The sequence below is a fragment of the Lycium barbarum genome, chromosome 11, assembly GCF_019175385.1.
Source record: "Lycium barbarum isolate Lr01 chromosome 11, ASM1917538v2, whole genome shotgun sequence".
Taxonomy (NCBI): domain Eukaryota; kingdom Viridiplantae; phylum Streptophyta; class Magnoliopsida; order Solanales; family Solanaceae; genus Lycium; species Lycium barbarum.
The window spans coordinates 106,490,669-106,509,820 of record NC_083347.1 but is presented as its reverse complement, the minus strand read 5'-3'; the positions used below and the strand labels follow the sequence as shown (position 1 = coordinate 106,509,820).

General features: G+C 34.3%; 1 protein-coding gene and 1 long non-coding RNA gene across 2 annotated transcripts; one reads left to right on the top strand and one right to left on the bottom strand.

Moving 5' to 3' along the window:
• The first annotated feature begins 1,478 nt into the window (after positions 1 to 1,478).
• LOC132617576 (uncharacterized) lies at positions 1,479 to 5,095 on the top strand. The gene is made up of 3 exons (XR_009573778.1): positions 1,479 to 1,761; positions 2,305 to 2,350; positions 3,287 to 5,095. It is a non-coding gene; the product is annotated as an uncharacterized LOC132617576 (long non-coding RNA).
• Positions 5,096 to 14,495: 9,400 nt separating this feature from the next.
• Positions 14,496 to 18,824, bottom strand: LOC132618073 (mitochondrial outer membrane protein porin 2-like). Its single transcript, XM_060333125.1, has 6 exons — positions 18,599 to 18,824; positions 18,447 to 18,514; positions 15,609 to 15,719; positions 15,445 to 15,531; positions 15,135 to 15,343; positions 14,496 to 15,033 (listed from the first exon to the last, which is right to left on the bottom strand). Exons 1-6 carry the CDS (start codon positions 18,639 to 18,641, stop codon positions 14,727 to 14,729), a joined length of 825 nt encoding a protein of 274 aa, XP_060189108.1. The 5' UTR covers positions 18,642 to 18,824; the 3' UTR covers positions 14,496 to 14,726.
• Positions 18,825 to 19,152: the final 328 nt, after the last annotated feature.

Here is a 19,152-nt window from a genome sequence, read left to right as displayed (position 1 = left end):
ATGGAAGTGAGGCTTGGTACTCAGGCCATTCAAAAGAAAGATAGTTTCAAGTACCTTGGGTCTATTATTCAAGGAAATGGAAAGATTGACGATGATGTCACACATCGTATTAATGCAAGGGGATGAAATGGAGGCTTGCATCTGGAGTTTTATGTGATAAGAAGGTGTTATATCTCGTAATTTTATACGTCGAGTTATTCGCAAAAGAATCGACTCAAGTTAAAGACGGGATCATTTTCGGGCACGAAGTAGAAATCTTTAATTTCCGGTTTCTATTAGAACATAAATTGTTTGTAAATTTATTTAGAGTAGAAATATTATTGGAAACTAGGAGCTAATTAATTGTGATTAGATTATTAAGTAATGATTATTGGTCAATTAAAAATTAATTAATTTAATTATTACAAGTGGGCCCCACCCGTTTAAAAAAAAACGAAAAAGACAAGAGAGGAAACTTACTTTAATTAGGTGTATTCCACGTGTAGGATTGATGTAAAACATCAAAGTGACTCATATTAATATAACTTGATGATCTGTTGCTACCTTAAGGTTTGTGCAATTCATTTATACTATATAGGGGAAGTGGACCCCACGATTCAAATGCTTGGGAATTAATTAGGCATAGTGCTTGAGTCAAAGTCATCTTTTTGATAAGTGAACTGAATGTAAGCAGCTAATTCCATGTATGGAAAAGATCAACCGTGCTCCCAAACACCTATAAATATTTTTTAAAAAAGAATTCCATGGTCATTCAAAAAAAATATAGATGCCACATAGGAGGGCACGTGTTGTTAGATCCCGTATTTTCATACGTTGGGAAGTGTGCGAGTTAAATGATATTAGTAACGGACACGAGGTTGTCCCCCAAGCTTATAGGTGATTAAAGTGATGGTATACATGTATAGTAAGGATTTGAAGTTAAACCAATGGAAGAAAATAAGTTTCGTCGAGGTTCAAAATTTATTTGAATGAAATACGGTCCAAGCTATAATATCCCAAATAATGAACCTGGAAATTTGACCATCCAACATGAGCAAATTTATACGAACCTCGAGGATTCGGTCATATTTAAGTATGGGAATCAAGAGATCAATGTGTAAAAAGAATGACGTCTCAAAATTATTTAGGACTCGAAAGTGGAATGATGGTGATTGGAAATAATATTTTGTGTGTACCAAAAGGGGCTATGGACTACTGCTATGTCACATGACCATGAAAATGAATATGGAGTGTATTAAAAATGATTTCTATTTAAGTGACTTGTGATCAAGAAATTAATTATATGAGTACAGAGTAAATATTGGATTTTAGTGGGATAAATGATTTAATAATAATAATTGGATAGGATTAAGTGGATGCACTCCACATGGCACCGTGGGAGAAAACAATTTGGTGACTAAGCACTACTATGTGTAACGGTGGCATCATTTAGTGGGAAAAAGGATTAACGTTCCTTTATTAAATGATATCTCATTGTACCTTTGGAAAGCTTCACATAGAAATTGTGAATATGAGTTCCTCTTTTCATGGAAATGAATCGGAACTGAAGCAGTTCCATTCTTGGAAAATATACATAGGCAATAAAGTGTATTGTTAATGATTTCACCTTCCAGTAGGGATCGTGAAGCGCTAAATAGCGACATAAAATTTATGTCAACGTTGGTAACGTGATTGTAACATTGGCTTCCTCCGGATGATAGCAAATTTGGAATTTCTTCAAGGCCAAGTAATGTCGAAGAAGAGTATATCTTGGCATATAAGGTAAGAATTATCCTCTTCTAAGTATACTCAAACTCATTGAAGTCATAGCTAAATTGTGGGATGGGAAATACGGAAATTATATCGTAGATTGTATTTGACATTATTATTGGCTTATGGGCTGTTTGTGAATTATGTAGATGTTGTTATGGATGGAAATTATGGTAAATAGCATGAATAATACGTTCCTGATGTCTCTATATATGTCCATGTGTTTATAAAGAGAATCGATGGAAAATTTATCGACATAGATATTGACTAGAACTCGAGGAAAGTGATTTTGAGTTCTTGAATTAGTTGAAAAGGGATTAAGAGATATTACTAGGTTGTTTTTGGTATTGTTTTGATAATCGGAGATTAATTATAAATTTTGGATAGGTGAAAATACAGGGGAAGTGCTGCCGGATTTTCGCTAAATTTTAGATAATAGAAAACCTTAAACGAGAATATGTATAAGCTGGAATATAGGTTCAATAAGAAATGGGTTATAGAATTGTGGACTAGAAAATATAGTTACTAACGATAACATTACTTTTATATAAATAGGCTAAAAGAGCGACGAGACGAACGAGTTACGAATAGCCGCTAACAGGTATGTAAAGCGCAACCCTTCTTTCTTTTGGCATGCCTTAGTTTTCAATAGGCTATATCACGAGCCTCGAGGAAATTCTAAATTCGAAATCCGAGCATGTTATGAGCCTTATAAATATTCCTTGGCACTCTTATGTATGATTTGATGAAATATGAACCACTATGTCTTTCAAATAATCGCTTTCCGAACTTAGCATAAAAAGGTTTCACTTTAAAGAATTTCGTAATTTGTGAACGTCATATCTTTCACAGAAAGGCTCGGATTGCTTCAATATTTTTGTAGAAGTTTATATGGCATATAATGAGTATATTTTCCATAGGCGGGCCCGACTTGGGTCAATGCCCGTCCGTGGGTCCCGCGACTTTCCTTTATGTAATTCAGACGACTTTTGAAAGAATTTGGTATGATTATCATTTCGAATTTCAAGTATGGTCATTTACTTATATTTGAGTCTATGATAATGATTTTATGCATATGGTTACTCATGACTCTGCTCGTGCGTTCTGTTATATCTTTCGCCGGTTCCCGGGCCGGTTCTGTTATCGTGCGCGCTTTGATATACTCCGGAGTTATGCTGTGTTTATGGTTCACCGAGCTACTCGCAAAAGAGGGTCGGGTTTCACATATATTTGGTGTTATGCTGTGTATGGCGTTATGTTGTGATGTGATATGTGACGGGGATACGGAGATTTGAAACCTTCTGGTGTTATGCTGTGTTATGGCGCCATTGACGGGCGGGCGACCATATTCTTCTGTACCTTATGCATGACTTATATTTTGAAAGTAAACATTTTGATATGTTGGATTTATACTTATGTTCTGTACTACTATTTCGTTTATGCCTCAGATTTGTTCATGTACTTTCTGCTTTGCATACTCAGTACATATTTCGTACTGACCCCCTTTCTTCGGGGGGGCTGCGTTTCATGCCCGCAGGTACAGACGCACGGTTTGGTGATCCACCAGTTTAGGACACCCTCTTCTGCTGTTTGGAGTGCTCCTCTTATTCCGGAGCCTACTTTTTGGTATATATACTTGTTTGATGCATATGTATATATTTGTTCAGGGGTACGGCGGGGCCCTGTTCTGCCATATGATCCGTTTGGTCTGTTTAGAGATCTGTAGACGTATTTGTGGGTGTGTGTGCCTACTTCTGTTCAGATGTGTTTGTATGATCCTATTCGCTATGGCAGCCTTGTCGGCGTGCATTTGTATATGTTTTGGGCCGTTGTGCCATTTGATAGCCTTGTCGGCTTTTGATACATTTGATAGCCTTGTCGGCTTTTGATACATTCGATAGCCTTGCCGGCTTTTTGATATATGTATATGCATATGGTTGTGTTTGAAATATGTCTAAGACAGTTTGATATAATTTGAGGCAGCGTGTGATATTTGTGCCTAAATACGTTATCTGTATGTGATTAGATTTGGATAAGTGTGTTACGATTTGATATGTTTGTCTGTCTGGGTGTCCAAGTAGGGCACCAGTCGCGGCCCACGGGGTTGGGTCGTGACAGAAGGTATCACAAAAAATTAAAGGCAAGTTCTACAGAGTGGTGGTTAGACCAATTATATTGTATGAGGCAGAGTGTTGGCCACTCAAGAACTCTCATGTTCAAAAGATGAAAGTTGCAGAGATGTGGATGCTGAGATGGATATGTGGGCATACTAGGAGAGATAGGATAAGAAATGAAGATATCCGAAGCAAGGTGGGAGTGGCCTTTGTGGAGGATAAGGTACGGGAAGCGAGATTGAGATGGTTCAGGCATGTGCAAAGAAGATACGCAGATTCCCCAGCACGGAGGTGTGAGAGGCTAGCTATGGATGGTTTTAGAAAAGGTAGAGGCAGGCCGAAGAAGTATTGGAGAGAGGTGATTAGACATGACATGACAAGTCCGACTTACCGATGATATGACCTTAAATAGGAGGTTATGGAGGACATGAATTAGGGTAGAGGATTAGTAAGTATTTGAGTGTTGTCTTACTTATCCTTGCATACTAGTAGTCGTAGTATTATTCTTGTAGGTCTTTTGTCTTTCAATAGCATTTTGTCGTGCCCTTTTATACTGCTTTGGATTGCTTGTTCTTACCTCTAGCACTATCTGATTGTTTCCTTTAATACATCGTCCTATTATCTTGTTGCTATTACTGCTTATTATTACTATTTATTATAATTGATGCGAGATCATCTCTCATTGAGCCGGAGGGTCTATCAGAAATAACGTCCCTACCCGTCAAAAGGTAGGGGTAAGGTCTGGGTACAGTCTACCCTCCCCAGACCTTACCTGATGGGATTATACTATGTATGTTGTTGTTGTACTTTTTTCTAAATTCAGTTTCACATGATTGGAATAGTGGATACCCTTGATAAGATAGAAATATATATTTGATGAGATAGTCAATCCCTCCTAGTCTCTTATAAAAGCATAATAGAACGCCAAATATCATAATCGAACGCCAAATATCATAATCGCAATAAAAAAACAGGTATTGTTATAAATACACTGTATTGTGGATGTCCATTCAAATACACAGTCAACTGGATAAGCTTACAATTAAGCAGACAACTTGCAAGTAGCTCAAGCAGGCAACTTGCCAGCAGCTTCTGAAAAGTCTCGCAGTAGCTTCCTGAAAAGCCTCGCAGCAGCTTCTTTTCCTCTATAAATAGGAAGTCAATTCAGTTCATTTGTACAACAATTGAAAGAGCAATAAAATCTCTCTCTCTCTTTTTGGCTATATCTCTTGTTGTCGTGTACTTTTATTATTATTTTATGACACGTTATCAGCACGAAATTCTAACTAACTGAGCTTATTTTCTTTATGTAATGTTCATCTCTGAACCGATGATTCCAACATGTTAAATGTTTGGAAGCTTAGCATGTATTAATTTTAACCATCATCGATTGCTTAGTGGCAAAGCAGTGAGCTTGCAGTATCAGGTAAGCACTACTAATTAATGGGAGAAAAGGAAAATCTACTCTATGATTATTTTTCTGTTGATGTTAGATTCTTCCTTGAATATTATGTTATGTATTTCATAAGATCTGCAGAAAGCGGTTTGACTTATTTGGAAAGTCTACTACATATATGAGCTTGTTTCAAAAAGTTATGGTTTGAACTTACAGAATTTAGATGCAAACAAAATTGCTCCCGAAGAGCACTGTCATTAAAAATGGCTAATATTATTTAGTTACTGCTTATATATTATAGTGGTAGAATTTATTCTGCAATAATTTTATAAATTGGATATCTTACTGTGCTTCATAGCTCCTAAAGCAATAATTGCTTTGAAGCCTGATATACTCTTAAAAGATATGTTAGAGAAAAATATTCTCTAAATTATATGTATGCCTCGATTTACTATTGAAGTAGCAATATTTTGAAAAAGTTCTAACGTATCACGGTTTAATATGCTTAAGGCATGTTCAGATGATTATGTTTCATTCCTGAAGAATTAGAATTTTTGATAAATGTTGCATACGGATCCATTCCCTGAAGTAAATATGACGGTATGTAGTAAAGCTTATGAATACGGATGTGTATTTGCTTGTATCACGACTCATCTCCAGAAGAGGTAGAATAATTAAGAAGAAATTTTCTGAATATTCTACGTTTTACTCCCGAAGTAGTAAACTCAGAAATTTGCTCCCGAAGTAGCAAAACTCTGGACCCTACTCCTGAAGTAGTAGAACTTTGTACTCTACTCCCAAAGTAGTAGAGCTTTTAGTAGAGCTTTGAAATCTACTCCCGAAGTAGTAAATATTCAAAATTTTACATCCGTAGTATAAATATGAAATCTACTCCTGAAGTAGTAGAACTTTGAAATTTACTCCTGAAGTAGTAAGACCTTAAAATTTACTCCCAAAGTAGTAAGCCTTTAAACTTTACTCCTGAAGTGGTAAAACTTTAATGTTTACTCCAGAAGTAGTAAAACTCTGAAACTTTACTCCTGAAGTAAAAAGAATTGGTAAAATATCTGAGAAATATTCTTAAGCAATGTCTTCTTGTGCTTGAGTAAAATAACGAGTTATTGATGAATGTCATATTGCAAGCAAATTTTAATAATGAGAATACTACGATCTGTCTCCTGGAAAGATAAAATAACAAAGGATATACATGTTATTTTGTGGTGTGAAATTAAGGCATTGCAGCACGTACCTGTCGTACGTAGAACATTTCGAATAATTTTATTAAAGTATCATTCTAAGGCAACAGAGAACAGAGTAGAATACTTTCTATTATAATCACATCGATACATTATATTTAGTTGTTATTGATTTCCTTTAAGGAAATAAACACTAATGTATCTCGTCCTGAAGGATATGATTACTATGTGATTGCCGCTTTTGATACAAAATATTCAGATGTTAATGGCTAATCTCCTTGAAGGAGATATTTGAAATACTGAAGTTTAGAGCTTAACGTTTTCTTTTGTAATTTGCAGTTTAAAATTTTCTATAAATTTCCATTTCATTACTATTTTCTTTCATGACACCAACAGTGTCTAACCAGAATTTCTTTCGTGATACCAGAAGTATCTAAAAAAAATATTTGATAGTAGAAACTAATTATCAAGGGTTCTAGAAGAGTTGGTAGTTTATCTACAAGTCTCATGGCACCAACAGTGTACAAATAATATCTGATTATAATAGATAAATTGAAGTCTCTCTAAGAGCTTATATATGATATCACCATTTATCCTAGATCGTAATTGTTACAATGGGAGAATAAATTGTAGTAAACTGAAGTTTACTAGCAATAAAAATGCGGATCATATTGAGACTACAAATGATTGGAAGATTGAATATCTCTAAGTTATCGGGTAAGAAATACGTATGTGAAACATTACCCGAGCATGACAAGATCAGATGCCACAATAAACCAGAAGTTTATTGATATAAAATCTCATGCAATAGTATACCAGAAGTTTACTAAAACAAATAGCACGTGTCATGATAAACTTAAAGTTTGCTAGTACATATAATTTTATCAATTGACATGATCATTTCAGATGTCCTGATTTAAATTTGAAGTACAAATTCAATATTCAAAACATATTGAAGAGCTAGAAGATTCTTCAAAATTTCTTTTATGTTGCTTGTTCTCATGATAAGTTGATTACACCAGCTAATGTTGGGATTAAATCCCTTAAATTCTGAAAAATATAAAAGGTGAATGTGGGCCCGTTCACCTGCGATATGATGTATTAAGTAGATGCATCTATGAGATGGTCACATGTATGTTTATTGTCAACTGGCAGTTGACATTACGAAGTTGCTTGCTCGAAATAATTGAGTTGGAAACACAATTTTCAGAATATGTAATCAAGACAATTCATCTTGATAATGCTGGTTTATATCTAAGTTGGTTTGGCACAAAATGATATCTCGTCGACGATATCTTTGATACAATATGACGCGCAATATTGTATAAGATTTTGAGAATCTGAATTCTACGTCTCTTAAAACATGCTGACGTAGAGATGATTACCAAGTGATGATGCATCTTGGTAAGCGTAAAGTTTATTGGACCCGCAGTCCAGACATGAGAAGATGTCATGCCATTTAACTACTAAATGGATGTTGTCACAATCTATATGTCTTACTTAATAAAATTCAAAGATTTCTAAATGATCCAAAGTGCCTGAAGCATATACAAGTTCTTGGGGAACTTGTTCATAATCCTTATACGGATTAAATCAAGTAAGGTGAACGTGATTTAGAATATTCATCGACGAAGGGTATAAAGATGACTCTATTTACCCTTGTCTCATTATGATAATCATAATATTTTATATTGTTGTGCAAGTTGGTGACTTGTATATTATTGGAACTCTTGAAAAGTTTCCAAACGCATTAGATTATCTGCTAAAAGAAGTTGAAATGAGAAAATTATATTAGTGCAATTGATCCATTGATTTATCTTGCTTTAACCATGAGCATGATATAATTTCTCTCCTACATAGAGATATTGAAATAAGATCAATCGCATATTGAAAATGAAAGTCCTGATATGAGTGTGTTTATCCTAATAAATATCGTCAAGTGTTTTGGATATACGGGGCATTCATATGATCGACATCAGAGTTCGATCCAGATATGTTATCTATTTCCATAAAGGATTATTGTCATACCATGTTATTTTACTGACAGTCAAATCATAGAAAGATAACAGCAGTTTATAAAGCAAGTCAAGAATGTACTTGGCATTACTGCAACAATACTATATGATGATGATGCAACTCTATGTAAGGAATAAATATGCAGATGATCAAGCAGTTCCCCAAGTGGTCATTTACCATATCTGTTCACAAAGGCTTTGCCAACCTCAAGATATGATAAGTTGGTATACAAGACCGAAGTACATCATCTTCAAAAATTATGTGTTGCTTTAATCAGGGGGAGTAAAATACGCATTGTACTATTTTTCCCTTAATCAAGGTTTTGTCCCATTTGGATTTTCCTGGTAAGGTTTTTAACGAGGCAACTAGCAATGCGTATTACTAGATACGTGTACTCGTTTTTCTTCACTAGGATTTTTTTCCACTAGGTTTTTCCTAGTAAGGTTTTAACGAGGCACAAATCTATTAATGAACATCCAAGGGGGAGTGTTATAAATACACCGTATTGTGGATGTTCATTTAAATACACAGTCAACTGGATAAGCTTACAATTAAGCAGGCAGCTTGCAAGTAGCTCAAGCAGATAGCTTGCAAGTAGCCAAGCAAGCAGCTTGCTAGCAGCTTCTGAAAAAGCCTCGCAACAACTTTTTTTCCTCTATAAATAGAAAGTCAATTCAGTTCATTTGTACAACAATTGAAAGAGCAATAAAATCTCTCTCTCCCCCCAATCTCTTTGGCTATATCTCTTGTTGTCGTATACTTTTATTATTATTTTATAACAGGTATTATTTAATGCTAGTCTGTTTTTCTTTTGATCATGTACCAAAAATGAAATGTATTATATATGAACATAATATGTATATTCTGTTAAATAATTCGATCTTTTCAATTTTTGTTTTTAATATCCGAAACCAAAATTTCTAAATCTTAAATCCAAAATCGAAAAACCAAATCAAATAACAAAAAAAATGGTTCAAAACCTCCATGAATCCTATCTTGCCCTGCCTTGAACTAGAACTCGACAACAAGGACACATAACTATAAGAGAGTAGCTGCCAAAACAAGCCAATAAAGTCGCACCTAATTGGTTCAATTTGATTACCGCTATAATCCGAATAATGCAAACCCTAATTTATACCCCTTAATAGAAATAATCCTTAATATATGCTAAAACTAGATACTTTTGGTCAACATCCCTAACACTAACGGTTTCCTTCAAGATTTATTTACCTTGAAAGGCTAATGGTATGAGCATGTAAACTTTCGCTTCCTTATTGTCACTAACCTATTTTCAAGAATCAAGAGATCACTACGGAACAACTTGAAGCATTAGAAAATACCTTCATCTTTATATTTGGATATGTTTTGATAGTATTGTTTTTTTGGGGCTCAATTTCAGCTATTCCTAGCAAAAACATTTTCGTCTCTTTACTATCCAACTCGGCTACAGCTACACGTCCTTTCCGCAGAACCATAAATTTTAGCCAATTGCACTTTTTTGTTTTGTTGGTTATCTGAAGTGAGTATTCGATGTGGTTGACGCGTTAGAGAAGGTGCATAAATGAGGTTCCAGCTATCCCAAAAAGAACGGGGTCACTAGAAAGTCTAATAGATGCAAAAGCAAGATCTTAATTTATCAGGAAAAGAAGATAAATTTTGGAAACTACACTTTTCTCGGCCAGATTTTTTCTGAAAATATTCTCTTGGAGGATGCGAAACTAATGGTGTTTATTTGCATTAAACCATGCACATGCTATTCTCAATCTCAGACAAAATCAAATTGGTCCTGCTCATCAGTAAAGGTGTCAACCGGTTCCGTGTAACCGGTTTTAACCGGTAACCGGACCGGTTAAACCGGAACCGGAACCGGAACCGGTATAACCGGTTCCGATTAACCGGATATTAGTTAACCGGTCCGGTTCCAAATTTTTCTTAACCGGAACCGGACCGGTTAAACCAGTTAAAATTAAAAAAAAAAAAAAAAAAAAAAAAAAAAGGAAAGAGCCGTTGGACTTGGGCCTCGGTAATGGACCGTTGGCAACGGTCCATTTGCAAAAATGGTCGTTGCCAAACGGTCATTTTCTTAATTTTTGGCCCCCAATTTTTTTTTTTTTAACACTTTAACCCCTCCCCCACCCCTATATAAACCCTTCTTCATTTTCATTTCAATTCACTCTTCTTCATCTTTCTCTCAAATCTCAATCTCTCAATTATAGTTACTTTGCAATAATTAGCCACAAAGTCTTATTATAGTTTGAACTTTCAATTATTAATTTTGCAATTATAATATTGTTGGTGGAGTTGGTGATTTTGCAACAATCCGAAGTAGCTTTGGCGGATTTGCAATTCTAGCCGCCTTCGCTTTGTTGGAAATTATTCCGACAATTTGGTACCTTCGTTCCAACTCTATCTTTAATTTTTGCAATTTAATTCTAGCAATTTATTTTTCGAAATTTAATTCTAGCAATTTATTTTTTGAAATTTAATTTACGCAATTTAATTCTAGCAATTTAATTTGTTGTAATTTATTTTCTTGTGATTTATTTGATTGTGATTTAAATTATTTCTATTTAATAATGTCAAAGAGATTAAGACGTGGTGCCGGTAGTAGTAATCGTACTGTTAGGGGTGTGCTTAATGAGGAAACATTTGTGGAAGAAACACCTAATTTAGGTATTGATGTTGGTGGAAATAATCCACTTTTAGGTCATGAGGCAATGCAACAACATTTTACCGACACTTTTAATGAAGACTTAGATGATGATGATGATGATGAAACACAACCCCCCAAAAATCCTATAGGAGATACAGGTCCTGCACAATCACATACACAAGACAAACCGCCTAGAACTCGTAGACCAACAGCTAAAGTTTGGAAATTTATGACTAAGGATAGGGGAAATCAATCAGTTACATGTACCCTATGTGGACAAGTATTTAGTTTTAAGCAAGGAACTGGTAAGGATGGTGGAACGGGTACACTAAATGCTCATATGAGAACCAAACATATGGATGTTTGGGGAGAGCAAACGGGTTCAAATGTGGGGGGGATTCAAATGACGATAGACCCACGAACCGGTAGAAATTTTAAGTATGACAAGAAAAAAGAACGCGTAGAAGTAGCTAAAATGGTAGCTTATGATTGTTTACCATTTTCCTTTCCCTCGGGTTTAGGGTTTGTTACTTACATTCAACGTTGTTATAACCCGTTATTTGAGGGTATTCCTAGACGTACTTGTAGAGCCGATGTTATAGATTTGTTTAAAAAATATAGATTTTATTTGCGCCATGTATTTAATTCTTTAAATTGTAATGTTTGTCTTACCGCTGATTTGGGTCTTAGTATTAACCATTTAGATTTCTTTGCTATTACATGTCATTAGGTTGATGACAACTGGGTTATGCAAAAAAGAATTATAGCTTTTTTATACGACGAAGGAAAAGGTCGTCACGATGGAAAATTTTTAGCCGATTCAATGTCTACTATAATGAGATTTTTTAACATTTATAGAAAAACACTTTGTATTGCTTTAGATAATGCTTCTAATAATACAAAGGCAATTGGTCTTTTAAAAAGAGAAATAAACCCTCCTCTAAGAAATATTTTTCATGTAAGATGTAGTTGTCACATTTTAAATTTAATTGTTAAAGATGATCTTATGCATTTTGATGATTCTGTTCAAAAAGTTAGAAATGCTGTTGCGTTTCTTTTTGTAGGGGAAGAATTAGAGATTTTAAGAATGCTTGTGTGGAAAATAACCTTAGACCTAGGAAAATTCAAGTAGAAATTGAGACTAGGTGAAACTACACTTACATTATGCTACAACAAGCATATGAGTATAGGATTCCCATACAACAAGTTCACAACAAATATAATATTGATAGTGAGGATTGGTTAACTTATAGGCATTGGGAAGATGTTAAAGAATGTATTGAACTCTTAGAAATTTTTTATAATGCAACTCTTGCTTTTTCTAGACAATTCTATCCCACGGTAACCGGAATTTTAGCCTACTTAGCGGAAATAGCTAGAGTTTTACAAGAGTATAAATATAAACCCGATTATCAAGTGGCTATTTTTGAAATGATAATCAAATTTAAGAAGTATTTTTTTCCCATCCCAACTTTATTTATATTGGGTTCCCTTTTAAATCCTTGTTTAAAAGTGTCTTATACTAAAAATTTGGTTAGTCAAATTTATACATTTTTAGAAATTGAAGAGGGAGTTCAACCATCTTTAGCTGAAGCCGATCTCGCTATTGATGATGAGTTTAGAAGAGTTTTTACTCACTATTCTAGTTTGGAAGAACGTGCTACACCAGTTACTCCACGCCCTACTACTTCTCATAGTAGCAAAAAGGGTTTGTCGGGTTTAAAAGTTTTACATTCACAGCCTACATCTTCTTCTACTGCAAACTTTGATGAATTTAACTTTTATTTGATGCAGCCAAATGTGGATATCAGCCAACTGGATGAGGTGGACGTCTTAGCATGGTGGAAGAAGTACAAGGCAAGCTATCCGATACTTTCAAGAATGGCTCGAGATATCCTTACGGTTCAAGTATCAACCGTGGCTTCGGAGAGCGCATTTAGCCAAGGAAGACAGCAAATTGGAGACCATAGACATTCATTATCCGGCTTTAGCTTGCAAGTACTAGTGTGCATTCGAGATTGGATTAGATCGGAGCGACGCAACCAAAACTCAGAAGCGGAGCAAGGCGAAGAGGAAGAAATTGAAGATTTGATAGCTAGTGGACCGGACCAAATGGAAGACTTTGAAGATATTTCCATGACCGAATATGATGTGGGGGAAATTAACGAAATGGTTCAAAATTGGTGATTTTATTATTCTACTATTTTTGTATAACTCATGTATTATTTGCAAGTTAAAAAAAAATACAACTTGCAAATAAATGTTATCCAAGAATAAATAAAATATATGGCTCATTGAGCTTTCTTCTATTTACTTGTGTTTATATTTTTACTTTTATTAAGTTAGGAATATACCTAAAATATACTAAGAATATACTTAAGTTATATAGTATACTTAAACATATATAAGTATATATAGTATATATAGAAAAAATAGTTAGTATATTCTTAGTATATTTTAAGTATATATAGAAAAAATAGTATATATAGTATATAAGTATATATAGTATATATAGTATATAAGTAAGTATACATATATACAAGTATATATAGTATATATAGTATATATATTAAGTTATACACATATATAAGTAAGTATACTATATATACTTACTATATATACTTACTTATATATAGTATATAGTACATATATAGTATATAAGTAAGTATATATAGTATATAATAAGTAAGTATATATAGTATATATACTATATATATTAAGTTATACACATATATAAGTATATATAGTATATAAGTATATATATTATATAAATATATATAGTATATATATTAAGTATATATTGTATATATAGTAGATATGTATATATAGTATATTTAGTATATATATATTAAGTTATACATATATATAGTATATATATTATATGTAAGTTATACATATATATGTGTACGAAAAGCACTATTCTGTATTGCTGACTTGCTGTTAGGCTGTTAGTCAGTAAATATTTAAACTTTAATTATAAAATTGTATAACATATGTAAATATACCTACAATATACAAATAAATACTATAATATATATATATAATGCAAAAAAAAAAAACAAAAAAATATTTTAACGAATCCAAACCGGACCGGTTCCGGTTTGGACCTTAAAACCGGTTAACCGGAACCGGTTAGGCGGTTCCGGTTTTGGAACCGGAACCGGCCGGTTTCCTAACCGGTTCCCGGTCCGGTTCCGGTTGGAACCGGTTGACAGGCATACTCATCAGTCATTGAAAAATAAAGCAATTGCCTGAAGGTCCATCGCAAAACGGGGCACACATGGTATAAGGTAATATTTGGTTTAAGCAATCGCTGTATTTAGATGACTACTGCATCACCCACAAAGGAAAAAAACTGCTAATTTCTGGACTTCTTGCGAAAAAATTTGCTTATGTAGACTTGCTCAAAAAGGGGAAATGATGAAAGACAATAGAAAATTGTGAAATGCCACAAACTGGTCTACTTTTGGAACCACCTATAAGAATCGATCCATTCTGGAAAAAAACAATGTCTATGAACTACTTATTGAGCGTCTCCTCTCGCGTGCTACCCCAAAAAATTTCCTGAGTATGAGTTCACGAATGCAGGCTACAAAATGCTATCAAGGCTTAAGAGCTAGGGCCACACCAAACCTGGGAGTCTTATCCAAGGCCTTGGTGTCGAACTCACTAGAAATGGTCAGCAATGACTTTGGAATCACCTCATGTTGCAAGACAGCCCCCAAATTTCCATGATTATTGAGCTTGAGTTTCACAATTGTCAGGTTATCAACAGCATAGGACCCTCCAACCGTAAATGTGTTCTCATTTGTGGAGAACCGTCTAGTGATTTCACCTGTAGCAGCACTCTTCTTCAGTGAATCCAGATGATGTATGTAGGATGCCTTTATGGTGTCCCCTTTGTCCCCTCTGAGGCCGAAAAAGAGAAACGAATATCACAAACTGCAAATCTTTTTATCAATTGTGCTTCTAATCGCACAAGTTACGGACACATTAATGCTGAAACTTACAAGATTATAGCAGCACACGAATCTGGTTTTGTCACGCTAATGCCAGCAGTATACTTTGTTAGTTTACTTGTTCCAGTCTCATAACTTGCCTCTGCACCAAGAGCAAAAGTTGGAGTACCAAGCGTGATTGAAAGATCAACTGCAGGGGATTGTTTCAGAGCAACAGCTGTGGTGAAGGTTGCGTGATGGTGAAAGTACTGCGCCTCTAGCTGCAAAACAAAGCAAAAGAGGCAAGTTTTAAGAAGGGAGAACTCTATAATTTCCAGCAACGGACCAAACCATGAGCACAAAACAGATGAAAAAACCTTACCTTGCCAGAACTGTAGTCAGGGAATTTCAGAGAGGCAATGGTTTTTGTTGATGGGACAATGTCAGTCAAAGTAAGAGTTGTTGAAATCTGCACGAAGATAGAAATGTGAAGGATATCCAACAGAAATAAACATCATTAAGACGACCAAGGTGTGAGCAACCCACGTTTGATCCTGTATCAACTTTCACATCAATCAAAGTGTTCTTATATTTGTACTGCGCTCCCACATCTCCAGTTGAAAGCCCTCCTTTCTTCACTGCAGTTGATGTAAGGGCCTGCACTAAGAAATCATGATTAGAGAACATGAAATTCGGTTTCCGTAGATCTATTGCTATAAGAATTTAATTAGAAGATAACTACTGCACATAAAAAATGAGATGATCGAGGGAAAAGAGCTGAAACTATATACTGGATTGAGAAGAAATGTTATGGAAAAGACATAAAAGTCAATCAAATCACCCTAAGGACAAAACACTAGCAAGGTTTTTGCAAGTTTCAAAAATCTTTTTTTTTTTTGATAAAAAAAGAAAAGATTTTTGAAACTTGCAAAAACCTTGCTAGTGTTTTGTCATGTCTTGAAGAAAGTGACTATAGTGGAGTTCTTCCATCTGTTGCGTAAAATATTTCAGTTGAGAAGCTTCTTTGGTTTTCATGCGGTAATTTTTACTTGTTAATTTGTTTCAGCAGGACTCTGCGCAATATTACAAGACCATGCTTCGCAAGAAACTACATGAACGGGATTATAAGATTTAATATCAATGGGGATAGGGCACATAATCACTTGAACCTTTCCGCTGAGGAGGGTAGATATTCCCCGAGTTTCAAACATGTGGACCAACTACTATTGGGCCAATTGACACACGGGGTGTTTCTTGGTGATAACATCAGGACTAACATAAATGCAAACTTAATTACTTATCAAGAAGCATGGTATTTAAGTGAAAGCAGGGTAGAGAGGAGGGTACATCTTTCCCGAGTTTCAAATATGTGGACCAACTATGCTTTCGTCAATTGACACACACGGTATTTCTCGGTTATAACACAGACCAATATAAATGCAAACTTAATTACTTATCAAAACAAAGATCTTATATAAATGCACATTTTCTTCCATGTTCGCCTCTAAGTCAAATTGGATGACCTTAACAAACTCCAACAAAATGCCAGTTCCATTGAACAACAAAATGGGATGACTTGAGCTTCATGATAGGACTCGCAAGAGAAATATTTAACACGGACGTACCCAGAAAACATATGGCAGATAAACAAAGGAGAGAAGTTGCAAAGAAATATTGTATCTCATCAAACAAGCACTACGAAGTATCTAGCAAAACCACATCAAAGTTTTAGAGTTTGATGTTAGAAAGTGATAACTGTATTAAGGCTTCTTCCATGTCAAATTTAGCGAATGAAAAGTTGAAAACTATTGCCAAGTTTACTATCCAACAGATGAAGCACAGACAATGGTCTAACTCTCCGCTCTTACAGGTTTTAAGTACACAGTCAGTATTAGCTGTTTTTCCTTATCAAAAGAAATAAAAAAAATGCTGCTTGATTCATCAAAAATTAGGAAAAAACATCCTCTGCATGACATCAAAGTTTAATCCAACAAAACCACATGAATGCAATGTTTGAGACCTGACTTTTGAGGAGAGTCAGAAGAGAACAGCTGAAACTTAGATATGATTCAGATTCGAAGGTAATATATCTAATTAGCCTGTCTGTAATCAAATTAAAAATTACTCCTCTTTAATAGAATCAGAGGTATCCTCCAAAAACAGGAAGATGGAATTCAATTCATTTTAACAAAATCAGTTTCCTGGTAATGGAGATTGTTTTGCTAGTATTACTAAATGACATTTCCTAATATCGTATATTCTTTGTTGACTTCAAATGCTGAATTCGATATGCTCTGTACTATCCCAACTGCGATAACTGATACGGCCTAATGACTTTTCATTTGGTAATATCATCACTAGAACGTGAAAAGTAACACAATGAACCGAACAACAAAGTATGCAGATATAAACCAAAGCTCTGCACATCAATTAACATACCATAACACTAGAGCTGTTCTCTCATCAAGCTCAGTGAATCCGTACACAAATTAGACAAACAAAAGGCCATTTACATTCAAAACTAAACATTCCCTTCACAAAAATTGGAAAAAAAAAAAAAAGGAGCTAAAAGGACTTGAATCTCGAAATCTGGACAGAATAGGCTCCAATAGAAACTCAAAGCATTAAAATGCAGTCTAATCAAGTAAAGTGCATTAAACTTCTACAGGATATGAAAACTAGGTTAGATGCTAGAGCGCAATTATGCAAATAGGAATAGATAAGCTACAATTGGAGGAGCTCATACAAGCGGTAATTATACAAATAGGAAGAAAAATATAAGCTAAAATTGAACGAACTCATAATAAATAAGCTAAAATTGGAGGAACTCAATTATGCAAATAGGAAGGAAAAAATAAGCTAAAATTGAACAAACTCATAATGAATAGGCTAAAACTAAACGAACATGTACAAGCGCAATTATGCAAATAGGAAGAACAAAATAAGTTAACATTGAGCGAAGTCATAATAAATAAGCTAAAATTGAACGAACTCATAGTCCCTCTTGTGTTGATTATATAATACTTTTCGCTTTTCGAGAGTCAATTTGAATAAACTTTGAAGTTAAATTGGATTAGATTAACTCAATATTTTAAGAGTAAAATTTATATATTTGAAAACTACATGAAAAGTAGTATACATTAAATCAATTTGGTAAAAAAAAAAAAATACATCTTAAAATATTAGTTCATGCAGTTTGAATCTCGAGAAGCTAAAGTTGAACGAACTCATAGTAAATACGCTAAAATTGAAAGAAATCCTAATAACTAAGCTAAAACTGAACAAAATCATCTAAAATTGAACGAACTCATAATTGATAAGCTAAAACAGAAGGAAATCCTAATAAGTAAGCATAAATAAAGCTAAAATTGAAGGAATTCATACCACTCCTGTGTCACTGTAAGTAGAGATTGACAATTTGTGATCAGAGATATAGTCCTTCGTCAACAGATCTATCAATTCAAACAACACAACATTATTTATCGGAAAATTATTCAATTAAAAAATGAGAGAAGTAGGTGGATCGGTAAAATTACCTTTGGACTTTTTGCCAATATCAGAGAACAATCCAGGTCCCATAGCGAAGTGAAAATTCAATTCAATTCGTTTGGATTGAGAGAGAGAGAAAGAGAATTTTGGTGTAGTGTTGTGGAAATGTGAAGAGAAGGAAAAGCCTTATTTTAATGGGTTTTCGTGGTGGGCAAGACAATAAGGCTTGATCCATACACAATAACGTGACCCGTTATGCTCGCCAACACCAACTACTGCCCATCCATGTAATTCCTTTTAGCTACTTCTTTTGTTTTTGTTAAAACCAAACACTAATCAGGGTGAGAATCAATTTTTTAAACAAAAATTGTATTAATTCCAACATCGATTCACTAAATATTGTTAAAATCAAATTTAAAAAAGTATGTTGAATACGACATTACCTTAAATTTGTTAGTATATTTTATTTAGACATTCAAATCATGACTTGTTCTAATTGAGCACCTTAATATATGATAAACTACTCCTATTAGACACTTCTGGCTCAATTTTTTTTTTTACACGTGTTTCAAGCTCTTACTACATAAAGAAGTTAACTATA